Source organism: Kockovaella imperatae (genome assembly GCF_002102565.1).
Source record: "Kockovaella imperatae strain NRRL Y-17943 chromosome Unknown BD324scaffold_5, whole genome shotgun sequence".
NCBI classification, from domain to species: domain Eukaryota; kingdom Fungi; phylum Basidiomycota; class Tremellomycetes; order Tremellales; family Cuniculitremaceae; genus Kockovaella; species Kockovaella imperatae.
The window spans coordinates 774,007-787,110 of NW_019028945.1; the positions used below are offsets into that span (position 1 = coordinate 774,007).

At 51.5% G+C, this 13,104-nt stretch overlaps 6 protein-coding genes across 6 annotated transcripts; 3 read left to right on the forward strand and 3 right to left on the reverse strand.

Moving 5' to 3' along the window:
* Positions 1-2,620: 2,620 nt before the first annotated feature.
* BD324DRAFT_623588 (DASH complex subunit Dam1-domain-containing protein) lies at positions 2,621-4,009 on the forward strand. The gene is made up of 7 exons (XM_022015601.1): positions 2,621-2,930; positions 2,990-3,032; positions 3,090-3,310; positions 3,372-3,428; positions 3,476-3,539; positions 3,598-3,698; positions 3,748-4,009. Exons 1-7 carry the CDS (start codon positions 2,661-2,663, stop codon positions 3,778-3,780), a joined length of 789 nt encoding a protein of 262 aa, XP_021871849.1. The 5' UTR covers positions 2,621-2,660; the 3' UTR covers positions 3,781-4,009.
* Positions 3,986-6,551, reverse strand: BD324DRAFT_623589 (hypothetical protein). Its single transcript, XM_022015602.1, has 2 exons — positions 5,029-6,551; positions 3,986-4,983 (listed from the first exon to the last, which is right to left on the reverse strand). Exons 1-2 carry the CDS (start codon positions 6,165-6,167, stop codon positions 4,098-4,100), a joined length of 2,025 nt encoding a protein of 674 aa, XP_021871850.1. The 5' UTR covers positions 6,168-6,551; the 3' UTR covers positions 3,986-4,097.
* A 137-nt stretch (positions 6,552-6,688) lies between these two features.
* BD324DRAFT_623595 (hypothetical protein) lies at positions 6,689-7,875 on the forward strand. The gene is made up of 3 exons (XM_022015603.1): positions 6,689-6,879; positions 6,997-7,200; positions 7,377-7,875. Exons 1-3 carry the CDS (start codon positions 6,730-6,732, stop codon positions 7,752-7,754), a joined length of 732 nt encoding a protein of 243 aa, XP_021871851.1. The 5' UTR covers positions 6,689-6,729; the 3' UTR covers positions 7,755-7,875.
* Positions 7,876-7,967: 92 nt separating this feature from the next.
* BD324DRAFT_623597 (proteasome complex subunit Rpn13 ubiquitin receptor-domain-containing protein) lies at positions 7,968-9,290 on the forward strand. The gene is made up of 7 exons (XM_022015604.1): positions 7,968-8,135; positions 8,194-8,228; positions 8,275-8,322; positions 8,370-8,426; positions 8,471-8,553; positions 8,604-8,863; positions 8,918-9,290. Exons 1-7 carry the CDS (start codon positions 8,009-8,011, stop codon positions 9,253-9,255), a joined length of 948 nt encoding a protein of 315 aa, XP_021871852.1. The 5' UTR covers positions 7,968-8,008; the 3' UTR covers positions 9,256-9,290.
* On the reverse strand, positions 9,291-11,087 carry BD324DRAFT_623598 (RNA pol II accessory factor, Cdc73 family-domain-containing protein). The gene is made up of 10 exons (XM_022015605.1): positions 10,662-11,087; positions 10,468-10,610; positions 10,350-10,421; positions 10,183-10,294; positions 10,025-10,139; positions 9,873-9,973; positions 9,756-9,825; positions 9,621-9,709; positions 9,490-9,566; positions 9,291-9,430 (listed from the first exon to the last, which is right to left on the reverse strand). The coding sequence occupies exons 1-10, from the start codon at positions 11,053-11,055 to the stop codon at positions 9,350-9,352; spliced, it is 1,254 nt and encodes a 417-aa protein (XP_021871853.1). The 5' UTR covers positions 11,056-11,087; the 3' UTR covers positions 9,291-9,349.
* Positions 11,088-11,320: 233 nt separating this feature from the next.
* On the reverse strand, positions 11,321-12,371 carry BD324DRAFT_650410 (hypothetical protein; the record flags this gene model as incomplete). The annotated part of the gene is made up of 6 exons (XM_022018141.1): positions 11,321-11,435; positions 11,497-11,620; positions 11,692-11,810; positions 11,869-12,154; positions 12,215-12,244; positions 12,308-12,371. 6 exons carry the CDS (start codon positions 12,369-12,371, stop codon positions 11,321-11,323), a joined length of 738 nt encoding a protein of 245 aa, XP_021871854.1.
* Between the last annotated feature and the right edge of the window lie 733 nt (positions 12,372-13,104).

The window sequence follows — 13,104 nt, forward strand, 5'->3', positions numbered from 1 at the left end:
TTGGTCGATAGTATCGAAAGCGGCTTTGATGTCCATCTTAACGAAGTAAAGTCGGGGTCTGTCCATATATCAGCGTCGGATTGCCATGTGCGATCCACTCACATTTTGCCATGCTTTCTCACTAGGTCCGACTTGAGGGTAGCAAGTGGTGAGAATATCTCGCTCGTGCCAAGAAGAGACGAGCCAAGTGTCTCTGGGTCGCGATTCTACACAGCATTCAGCCAAGTCTAAATGTGTATGCCCGTACCTTCTCTACAGTCAAGACGTGATGCAGATCCGTCAATAGCTCATTCGCAGTCTGCTTCTTCCCTTTCGCCAGGGCGGCACTGGTCGATATGATCCGTCGACCGAGGTTGACTATGGGCCTGAAGCCTCGAGGTTTGGGTACGAGTCTCACAGCAGAGATGCCGAGAGGATTTTGAATCGCTGTCCGTTTCTCGTACTGGCATAAGACGGCATAAGATGAGATTCTCTGCCTGAGTCGCGATGGTCAACTCACCATTGTCAAAGGCTTGAGCAGAGTCTGCTGAAGCTCCTTCATGTGGGGTTTCGTATGGCGTCGCCAATCATCGTGATCGTAGTACACAGTCTGGTACCTCGTCTCAGCAGTCTCAGTCACATAGAACGAGTTCTGAAGGTATACGTCAGTATGATCCTGGTGAGCCTCCGAAGGTCGACACACCCTGATCAAGGGGACCAGGAACGAGTTGAAGAGCCAAAATACGAAATCCTCAAATATTTGTCGTCGCTTGATGGCATCGTCCCGATTCGATTTGCCCACACAGACCTTCAACCAGGCTACGTCTTCTATACGCAGGCCCTGCATGATATAGTGGAGGCTCAATGGCTCGAAATGCTTGGCTTCGATGAGCCGCCGCGATTCTATAAGATTATCAGCCAGTGCCTCATCGGTGCAAATGCTGGACCTGACTTTGGATCAGGATTTGGAGATTATGCTCACTCCCAGCCATAGCTGGCGACACGATACTCTTGAAGATGGTGCATATACATCTTCCCACCTGGACAGAGCGATCAGCACCGTAGACGAAATCGAGAACGGGCACATACCACAGAATGTGAAACGGGCTGAAGCTCATCGTCGCCTGTGGTGTCCCTCTGTGCGCAGTGTGAGATGAGCCCGGGTGGAAAGGAGAAAACGATGCGATAGCTCACTGCAAGAGCTACAAATCGCCGAACGACTCGTCCGTAGTCTGCAGCGCGATGCCTCGCTATCATCTCCTTGAGAACACCTTGTATCTGAGAGAATCTAAGGCCCGCATTAGATGTTTCCGGAGCGTCTGCCCGGCACTTGGCGAGATGTGGAAACACGTCTCTTGTCAAGACATCGAGCGCTTTGTCTTCTGAACCGCTCTCAGCTAACTCAACAGAGTAGTTGAGTATGTCTGTGTGTCTCAGCTCATGATTTCCCTGTCTTCCGCAGCTCACGTTTAGGGTGTAGGCCGTGCAGTATTTTGCCGTCTTTACGACGTAAAGGCTGTCCGTAGAACATTATGTGACGGGCAATGCAACGGCTAGCGGGACTGACCTATGTCAGCTTTACTCATCATTGTGAGAGGCAGAGCTGACCACTCTTCGGCGGATGACTGCCGCTTGTTCTTGCCGTCGAGGGCATCAAAGCCACTGCCCAACCTTTGACGAACCCTGCGCCGTCTCCTTCCCTCTGCTGGGTCGCTCCTTCGAGCCCGTTTGCCAAGGACTGAGTTTGGCACCTCAGGTCGAGATCGTTCATTAAGATCATGGATTGGAAAACCCGAGATTTGGATCAAGCAATTGTTTTCCAGTTGAGTGAACAAGGAGACTTGAAGTAGGATTTGTTGAAACAATTGATCCCCAATTCTACACATCATCAGACATCTGCTCCCAGGTGACGCTCGGACCCCTCTCACCTCGATCGCAAGATCCGCCATGGCAGGGAGCGTAGGAAGGCGGTATTAGCAAACTGCACCTGGATTGGTCGACCATTTGCAAGCGTCACTGGGGGATCAGGAAGACTCTGAGACCGGGATGAGAACTTCTAAAGGGGAGATCTAAATGTCGATCGAGCTCACCCGCTCTCTGAAAAGCAACACGTTTTTCGCTCCACCGTATCTACTATCTCCCAAGGCTTGGACGATTCTCGATATCGCCTCTTGTTGTGTGCCCTTGTAGGTCAGATCAGACTGGATGGAGAATTCCAAAGTAGTCAAGGAGGTACAAATGGTCCCAGATAGAAGTTCCTCGAATTCCTCTGGATCGTTCGGTCGCTGTATGCATGTCTCTGTCGAGAGATTGGCCTTGATCAAGTCAAGCAGGTTGTACACGTAAGGATAGTACGCTGAGAGGGTCTTGTGCCGGATGCTCTTTGGCTCGGAGCCATTGGAAGAGCTTGTCATGGCTCGTTCACTAGCTTCGTGTCCATGAGGCCTATGTGAACCCTACAGACCCAAGTCAGGGATGACAACGGAGCAGAAGCAAGATAACAGAGCATTTCAGAGTTGCCGCTCGAACGGACTTCTTAAATCATTCGCGTGTCAATCCACCGTGAGAAACTTTCGCCGCGTGTCGCGTCCGACGAAGTCCGTTGAAAACAATTCGAGCTTGATGAGAGGAAAGTTGCTATCATCATTCATTTGACTCAAACGCACTAGACACACTACAAGATGGCACCTCAACCACCTCACCCATTGCGCCGCATATCCACAGGCTCGCTATCGACCCTCGCTAGATCTCAGGATCGATCCGCGGCCTCGCCATCTGGACTGGACTTCCTAGGACCAGCGATGATGGAATTAGCGGATGAAGCCGCGACGCTAGCTGCGAACATTGAGCATTTGAACGAGATGCACGATGCCTTGGGGACATTCAATGAGAGTTTTGCGGCCTGGATGTACGCTTTGAAGATGAATGCGTTCTGCGTCGAGTGGCCTCAGGTGAGTAGGCGGGGGGCATGGGGTCATCGAAAAATAGGAAGCTAATGAATGGTGTTCAGGCGCCTAGCGAGTCGACGTATAGTCGATTACCACAGCTCGAGGGCAAGTCGACAATGGTTTCTCGATCTGCGTCTTTTGATCCGGCTGATTCCTTTACAGAGGCTATGGCGGCAGTTCAGAAGCGCGCCCAGAAAAAGGATGGGCCAACTGAATCCTCAAGGAAGGCCACAGCGACACCCATAGCGGATATGACATACAAGACTGAGACTGGCAGTCCATCACCTCCGCCGAGGAAGAGTCTAGCACCGAAGAAGAGTGTCGCTGCGGGACCAAGCGCTGCGGCAAAGAAGGCCGCAGTGGACAAGAAGAAGAGGAGAATGGTGCGTCGACATGGAACAAAGTGGTTCAAGGGGTCCGAAAGCTGACCGATCTCATCCGCAGGTAGAGATATCTGGATACATTGACATGTTACCGTTGGAATATCGCGGAGCACAGCCGGTAAGGCCATGTCTTCTCCGGCGCGCGACGAGACTGATCGAACTCAGGCGCAGCGACAGCATATGGAAACGATAATCAACAAACTGATGGATAAGCCAGCGGGAGCAGCCAGTAAGTAACGCCATACATCACGCCAAGAATCTTGTGATCTGACACCTTCTATCCTCAGTGAAAGACTTGCTTGATCCACCTCAGTTGCCTCAAGCAAAAGTCAACAAGTGTCTTATCGCTCTGGTGGGGAAGAAACTCGTAGTGAAGGAGAATGTAGGGGTGAGTGACCGATGACTTGTCACAAGCGATAGAGCTGATCAGGGTTCAGGGTGCGACTTGGTACAAATGGGTTGGTGTATAGTTTGCCTGGGGATCCGCAACAGCTTGCCATGATGCGCGTCGAAAGTGGTGGACAGGCGCCTCTGAGCAAGCCTGGACTTGCTAATTTCTCGAATGGACCATGATACACCCTTCTGCCTCGCTCGACGCGTCGCTAAAGGTGCGGCTGTGATCGAGATCATGGGTCTAATCGTCGCCTCATTGTATTCGTAGCCTGTTGTATGAAAGGCATGAATGTGCATGATGCGAGATCTCTGCTTTACAATGCTATCATGTATCCGGGAAATGCAAATACCGTTACCGTGAGCCTTCTGAGATGATTTGTCGCTTGTTCGAGGCTCAAAACCTGGCAGGTCCATCAAATCTCGCTCCTCGTCCACGATTCGAGGATCCTCCCCTGCCTCGTCCGCGTCCACCACGACTTCCAGCACTTCCACCACTGGACGACTTTCGTCGTCCGACGTCATCCCCTGAAGATCCTTGACGTCCATAGTCAAGATCAAACGAATACTCTGAGTCTCGTCTGAAGACTTTGTACCCCACATGTCGATCGTCATCCCTCCTCCTCATTGTATCGTCTCGACTGTAGGCTGTCGAATGGGATCCCTTGGACTCGCGTTTCCAAGGAGGTAGTACACTCTCGCGGTCAGGGCTCGGTCGTCGATCCCGATCCCTCCAATCTGAATTCGATGGTCTGCGAGGGGACAGAGGATATGGTGAATGTCTGACGGGAGATCTCGCGCTGCTGTACATCTGATGCTCCCTCTGCCCAACCTCGTCAGCGTGGCTGGTCTCATGTCGTGGAAGCGACGACTTATACGGTGACGCAGGGTGAGGTCTGGCATCGTACGGCCGAGCCACGCAATTCGGCTGGACAATCCTGACGGGACTTGCAAGCTGAGCAGGAGTTGAGAGCTGTGCCTCCGATTTGGCAATTTGTGCTTTGAGACCCGCAAGGGTAGTCAGAATCTCTTGATCCGCAACAGAAGGCCTCGTTTGGGCATTGGGTCTCTGTATATCGTCTCTATGTGGCACGCCATGATCAGATCTTCGACCACACAGTTGCTTCTGTGGTGATGAGCTTCTTCGATGAGCATCAGCACGCCGACCGCCATATCCTCGCTTTGTTGGCGAAGTCAAGGCATTTTGTTGATGCTGAGATACCAATCCATCGCCGATCCTGCTCAAAAGACTGTCGCGAGGTGCCTCGGGACGAGACTTTTGCCTGAATACGTTAGAACAAGGAGAAGAGAACGCAACCTCAGCTTACCTGCTTGGATCCTGATAGACAGTGGATCTGGCAGGGGAAACAACGATTCGGCTATGTGAGGATGGATAGTCGGCGAATTCCAATCTCTGCTCTAGAGACAACGTCCGGCCAGAAGAGTTGCGTGAAGAATGCTCTGATGTTTCACGAATACTGTATGTCGCAAAGTTTGAAAATCCATATTCATCATGTTTCTTCCCAATTGTCCCTTCCTTGGCCAGTGTCAGAGTGCCATCAGTTTGGCCTAGCGTCGTTGGAGACACTGCTTGGTCAAAACTCCCATTTTCTGTCGAAATTTGCCGAGCGATTCGTTCATGCTGAGGAACGCCTCGCCTGTTCTGTAGCTTGGCCTTGAGTTGAACCTGTCGATCACCGACTTGGCCCGACAAATCACTGTCCACCGTGATCTCTCCGGGCTCGGACGGACTCCCCAGAACCTCTACGCGAAGATCCTGGGAATCCCTCAGAATGGATCCTGATTGCTCGATATGAGAGGATGCATCCAGGTCCGCCTCGACCTCGGCCGCTGCCTCCGATGAGTAGTCCGCTGGCACAGTGGTGGAGACGCTCTGTCGCTGGAGGAAGGTTGCTGCCATCACTGCAAGGGATTTTGGCTCGTATGAGTCTATCCCTTTCTCGAGCATGCTCCTGCTCGCCTCGAGTTGTAGTTTGAACTCCCTGAGCTTCTGCAGAGAGTTGAGTTCGGGCTGGAGAGTTTCATTGTATATTCGATTCCCAGTTACGAGTTGGGTTTCACCGACCGAGGGGATCGGAATTGCGACGATTGAGGGATCTTGGTTGGCCGTTTCGCCAGATGCGAAGCCATGAGCGTGGTCTTGATCTCCTTTGCGATCGCTTGGGATCTTCAGATGAGTGTTGAGATTCTGTGTCGCTTGACTGGGGTCTGGTTGCTGGCGGTCGTATGGCTTATTCCTCTGCTGCCGGCCATCATGCCCCAAGCTAAGCGATCGACAAACGCTCAGGTCTCCATGTTCATACTTAGCTGGAACAGAGTTACGTCGGTCGTGTCGGTCGTGACTATCGATGGATACTCCAGAGCTACTGCGTTGTTCCATACGGGCTCTATGGCTCCTTGGGTGAACAAATCGCGGGTTGTAATTTTTACCAAGATACGGCGCCATGATCGTTCGAGAATTGGGTGGTCTCGGCCAAGGCAGGGTCGAAGTGCAAGTGTCGTAGTACAAATGAATACCCTCTGGCTCATAGATGGTGTCTTGATCTGACTACAGTCACCAGACAGAGTACAGTCGCGAGACTTCCCTTGTCGTAGCTGAACGCGCGCTGCAAAGGACTATCGAAACAATGGAAGGGCCACGCGAGTCGGTACTTGTCTCCGAGGGAGGTCCTTTGTGTCGTGTGACGATCCTGAGGATACGATCAGAAAGGGGGAGGGCACTGCAGTTCTGTTCAAAAGCTATCAGTGATGCCCCATAGATGCTCTCAAGACGCAGCAGGTGTCAAGTTCATCAAGTTTCAATCGAATGTCTGAACATTTTGGATATCTTTTGCCAAGGAATGTGTCTCTGATAGACGGTCCGAGCGTTTCGGATGAGTTTATGCTTAAATATCATGACCGTAGATAATTACGTAATCTTTTCTGCCTGTTAAATGGGTTGCAGAACCTCGACTGCAGCCTTCTTCGTCTGCTTCACTCCCTCACTCTCTCATTCAGTCACACTTAGAATGCCTGTTGATCGCTGGGACAGGGGATCATTGTCTCCTGAGCTGCGTGGAAGATCTTTCAGTCCTCCGGCTGAACCCAGTGTGGCAAAGCCAAATGCTGGTCCTTCGACGAGGGTCAAGTATGATGCGGATGATATTCAGAGGATAAGGGTGAGTGGGACGTCATTCGAGGTGGATCTGCTCCTCAAACTGCTGGCAAATCTTTCGCGATATCTCTCACAGCGGAAATCGTTTGGTATGGTAGAGGTCTTGCTGACCATCATGTAGCTTGAAAAACTATTTGCAAATCCCACGAAAGAGATTGCACTCCCTACTGGACCGAAAGAACGGACTCTACGAGCACCTCGAGAGATGATGAAGAATGTCCAAGGATCTTCTTCCGGAGCTGGATCAGGTGAATTTCACGTATACAAGCAGAGTAGAAGGAGAGAGTATGAGCGATTAAAGATGATGGAGGATAAGAACAGACAGGTGGGTGTTTCTGGCACACTTGCAAGAATTGGAACCGCTGCTGATGTGAGCAACTTCTCCCACCATGTGACTGTCAACCATCTGGACACTGCTACACTACCATCGCTCCTTCTCGCTTTACATACTGTTAACGTCCTTCCTTTGCCTCCTTTCTGGATGTCCTTGCCTCATCGCAGATCGAGGAGCAAAAAGCGTTCCAAGCCCGTCAAGATGCCCGAGACGCAGCGACAGAAGCGAAGACAGCGAAGAATCGAGCCAAGCGACAGAAGCGCAAACAAGGACGTAAAGGAGATGATGGACTTACTGGATCTGCTGAAGGAGGAGGTGGAGGAGGTTCAAAACTGAGAAAGTTGGAGCATGGTTCAGGAGGCAAAGTCATGTTCAAGAGGCCGGGGCAAGACTCGGATAGCGACGAGGATGGTGACGAAAGCGGTGCTGCTGCGAATGAGGAGGAAGCTGGTCCGAGTATTGATGCTATGGCGAAGCCTGAGGACCCTGCGCCTGTCCCCGTTGTCGTGGAGGAGACGAAGATATTGATTCACGATGATGATTAGTGGTCTTTGGGACATCATATGGAAGTAGATCATTGTGTGCAGCCACAGGTATCTAAAGAGATGGTGTAGTATACTGGGAGCCGTTGCCCTATATATGCTTTTGGCTGAACTCAGAGACGGTGTGCCAATTGAAAGCCCAGGAGGACAACCGCCACGTGGTCTATTCTCAACTCGCCGGGTCGCGATTGCTGATTCCATCATCCTTGAATTGATCACTCGTTGCTTCTATCGCGTTCTGACACGAGTGATCAAACATGCCTCCTATCGTCTCTATTCCCGCCGGTCGATCGCTCAGACGGCATCAACATGACAAATGGGTCGATGCGTCTCCTGACAAGGGATTGATTGAGATGTATGTTGAAGACGACCTGATGCACTTTGGTGAGTTGAACTGGTAATCAACGTTCCCTTGTTAGTGCTAACGCGCGGTGCTGCGCAGCGTGGAAGAACAGACAGAATGGGCTGACTGAGAATGTGAGCTATTGGTCGTTCGATCGTCACGATGACTAACGCGACGCAGGACCTCATCATCTTTCCTGGCGAAGCGACCTTTGAAAAGGTCCCTCAAGTATGTTAGCAGTCACGAGCCTTCAGAACCAACCTGACTCTCTATAGGACCCTTCTGGACGAACATGCATCCTCAAGTTCTCCAGTTCAGACCAGAAATACTTTGTGAGCTTATTGTGTCCCGACGAGTCTGCGCTCATCCATCCCAGTTCTGGTTCCAACGAAGATCGACTGAGAGCGATGTTCGGGACGAAGTGGACATCAACGAGCTCCTCCAAGACCCTTCTTACCAGTGAGTGATTCTGCATCTCATCATCGTGCAGACCTGATGACGCTCCGTAGACCCGGCAGCGCACCTTTGCCTGACCGCCCGACAACTTCCGCTCCAGCTCAAGAAGAGCGAAGCCATCCTCCTACGCCAGGTGCACCGAGGTTGTCGAATCGGGAACCTGGGCCTCCTATCCCATCTTCTCAGCCTGTAGCTCAGGCGAGCGGGTCGTCAGCTCCGGCGTCTGCATCTGGAGCAACAGCTACGAACGAGGAGATGGCGAGGCTCTTAGTCGAATGGGCTCAGAATGGGGGTCTAGGGGAGGCTCAAGAAGGTGCAACGATCCTCATACTCTCTGAAAGCCTATGCTGATACCAAATCTACTCAGACGCTCGCTTGACAGACGTGTTGAGCCCCGCCAACATTTCGTCGCTCTTGTCTTCCAATCCCCGCCTGGCGACGACCCTTGCGCCTCTGTTGCCGTCTGGTCTCAATCTCCCCTCGGAACCGAAAGCATCAGATTTGACTCCCATCCTCACTGCCCCTCAGTTCACCGACGCTATCGCGAGTCTCGACAATGCCCTGCGCAGTGGCGGACTACCAGGAGGAATGATGCGTGATCTTGGTCTTCCCGAATCTGCTGGTCAAGGTGTCAGGCAGTTCCTGGATGCGCTCAGAGGACTGGAGCGGAAGGAGGGAGAGGATGATCGAATGCAGGAAGACTGACATGGCATGCGTGCTTCTTGCAGCAAAGGAAGGTACCTCTGAACGTCAATCATGCATTTACGCATCATGCTCTTTGCTCAACTCTCTCAATGGCTCATCTCCTTTTAACGCTCTCAAGCGAACGCCAAAAGTCGGCAACGACTTGCTGATCAAGATGGCGCTTTAGTCGGTCGATCTAGGAACAATGTGATCAGCCGAGTCTTGGAAAATCACAGAAGCAAGACGTCAGCTCACCCTCAGCTCCTGGACATTCCAATCTCTGACAGCAGGATTGGTTGGATCGTTGCTCCACTGGAAATACACGCCTTTGACTGTGGAACATATCAGACCTACCTCCTTGTCACAGGGCATGCCTCGCTACTCACCGTGCCTGAATAGAGTTTTTGGGTCCTGCCACTTGTACGGACGGAACTGCCAGGCTTGACCGGTAGTGAGAACGCAGATGACTCGGTCCCTGCATCGGTCAGCTGGGATTCTCTGATCGGAGAGAAAGAGCCGACCATGCGTCTTGTCCAAACTTCTGTAAAGCCTCCACGCCATCTACTACATAATACTTGCTCGTGATATCTCCTAGGATATGTCAGCAAGCCTTCCACCTGGAGGGAGATCAGACTGACCTGCTGGACCGCTCTTCTTCCTCATGATGGGGATCATGTCCTCTGATTTGACGTTGCCCTGCGACATCTCTCTCTGTCTGGCCACATCGGAGGGTTCAAAACTTGTGAATGTCAGCTAAGAACAAGATTTGCAGATCCCATTTCACACTGACATTCCCTGCTCCAAGAATCTGCGGACATTCCACATCGTTATCAGTGCCGTAGGCGACGACGAGATCATGATGATAGGGTTGGATTGCTTGGCTTTGCGTGGTCCGCGTGATGGATCTATGCGATTGTCAATGATGGAGGTCTTCTCGATTGAACGCACCTGTTGACGCTTGACTCTGCGGCGCTACGCCACGACCACTTGGAGCTTCCATGGATTTTCTCAACGCTCGTATCTTCTCTGCCATGACGCCTTTGACGAACGACTCAAAGCTCTGTAACATTTGGTGAGCTCCGATCTACCCTGTATGGATGGCAAGAGTTGCTCACGTGGACCTTGCCCCCTTGCGATGCTCTCAAGACGCTATTTCTATCTCGAAGCTCGACGACTTCTGATCGCAACTGAACGAATCAGCTTTCGAAACGGTGATAAAGCTTGCATACACACCTTCTTGCAGAACTCAAGGTCGGCCCTATTGACCTCGTACTTCCGCTTGGCCGGCTGAGAGACCTTTGAGGGACCCGCTTCGGATTCGAGAGAAGCAGGCAGAGCATCGGCACCAGATGGTAGAGTCATTGAACTGCCTGGTCCTGGATATCCGAATCAGCTGAGACGGGCGGGAAATTATGGATTAGACTGACCCGCATCGTTACTAAGCGGCACAACTCTTCCTTGCTCGTCATTGCCCCCGTTCAGATAGTCCAACACGAATCTCCTATCCGTTACACTGACATAACCAACACCCTCTGCCTGACCTTTGATCAAGTAATCTCTGACAGCACTAGCTCGCTCAGACCACGCCAGATAGATCTGTGCAGCGGTATAGAAGCCATCCTTCGTATCTGATTTAGCGTATCGCGTAGCGTAATCCTTGACGAGATTGATGGGCTCCGAAGTTGATTGCGCAAAGGAAATGTAGGCTGCTAACCTGAGACTTGGGGCAGGCTCGGAAGCTGCTGTGAGGAGTGTGGGAGGTAGAGAAGAAGCGAGAGCTGATCTGAATAGCTGCAGGGCATCGTGAGATTCTGCTGACATGTTCAGCTGGCTGAGGAATCTGTTAAGCAGGATGAGAGGCTATTCGAGAAGTCAATATATATGGTCCAGGATGTCAAGCTCAGAACATCACGTGATCAGACTGATTTATGCATTGGCGCGCTTCGCGTGGCAGTGCCTCATATTGCATGGGACACAAGAACGACAAGGCATGTTACAAAGATGATATGCATGCAAGCAAGGTCTAATGGATCAACGGAGCTCCTCATGGCCTGACAGGTTGTTTCTGTTAAGAAAGACTGGGCCGTCAAGCTGGCTTCAATATGTCCCAGTTTTTCAGGTGCGTGACATGGGCAATATCGTTGAAGATGTCTTTCAACTTGTACGTGTCTGTCTTGCCCCAGGGATTGTGGAGAGTGACACTACGAGCAATGTCACGCACATCAGGTCGTGGGGGCTTGGGGTATACTTAACTGGACTCACGTCTCGTCATCATCATCCATTTGAGCTGACAGGACAGCGTAGGCGTGGTTTCCGACCAATTTACCGGGATCGTCCACTGTACCGAGCGTGACAGGGGTGTAACTGGCTTTCTTGAAGATATCGTCTGTTCACTGATGTCAGTACGCACAGGCTACCCCGATCTTGAACACTCGCAATATTCATCCTGAGTCCCACCACTAATGTCGATCGTGATTCGGTTCGTTAGCATTGCCAGTGCTTCGAGGGTGTAACCTCCTTGGAGGAAATCGTCTCCAAACATTTTCTGAGCGGCGTTCTGGAAGCCTGGTACCCACCTTGATTTGATGTCAGCTCGACACAGGACGTCAGTCATCGAGTATCACTAAGACTGACCATGTGGGAATCATATCTGTCGATTCATATGTGGCTTTACCGTCAGTCTCTTCACCCATGATATCGTCTGCGTAATTCATTCTTGTCCATACATGGTCGGAAGTCTGATCTATCATCATTTGATTCGCTCCGGTAGATGACCGCTCAATCGCTTCAGGCTCCCTGTACTTGAAGATGTTGAATTCTGCCGTATCGACTGTACTGCCATCGTCCGCATCCTCTGGGTCGACTTTTCTGACAGCGGACTGCAGCCAATGAGGAGCGCGATCCGCCAGGACACAAAGTGCTAGAATAGGAGGTTATCCCAAATGATAAGAGGGCTACTTTGATCTAAAGGCCGACTCACTAGCTGCCAAGAAACAATCTGGTACGGATGCTGAATCAACCAGGTAGATATCAACGCCCACTGTATTGAGGAGGGAATACCCAATCCACTCACTTTGCTTGATATCCTTGCAGGTGGGCCCGTCAATCGGCCACAGAGCTCGGTGGAATCGCCCCATGATGGTGGCATGGACGGCGTCAGGTCCTCCAGTCTGGGGTATTGGCACAGCTGAGACACCGCTTGCAACTTTCCTAATCAGTCATTCTGTTGCGAACGCGCTCCGTGAGATATAAACTCACTCGAAAGGCAAAGTGAGATCTGGAAAATTAATTCAACATACATCATGATGATTGTCGGTACCTTGAACGAGGGGATCGGCTGGAGTATGAAATTGCACGATATGTTACTGAAAGCACAGGAAACAGCCTCCAAGCTCTCTTTTAGACCTGCGTGAGTGCCAAGACCACTACAGATATGCCCCTATTGCCGAACAATTCTACCTTTGAACCCGTGCTTGCGGTCCCACCAGGCTAAGTCTCATTCCTTTATCAAGATCTGGGCCTCGTAAGGGTTTGACTGACTTGGTAGCTGAAGCGCATCGGTCCCCGTGTCTGATGGCACCGCTCCTTTGTGTCCATCAGTGCCATGCATGTGAGCAAACACCATCACCGTTCACACCATAGGTAGATGAGGCAGATTGCCACCGCCACACATGAGAGGCGCGGGGCACCACGTTTCAGAATGTCAAAGACGCGTCCGAACATTGAATTTCGGTTTTGGCAGCTGTATGAATTCATCCAATAATGTCAGCAAAGGCAGGTGTACCGTAGGGCGGCGGTCATGACGCCCTGTTGACTGGAAGTCTTGGATCATGGCCATATTCTGTTTGCCAGTCTCTGTGTTTCTGTCGT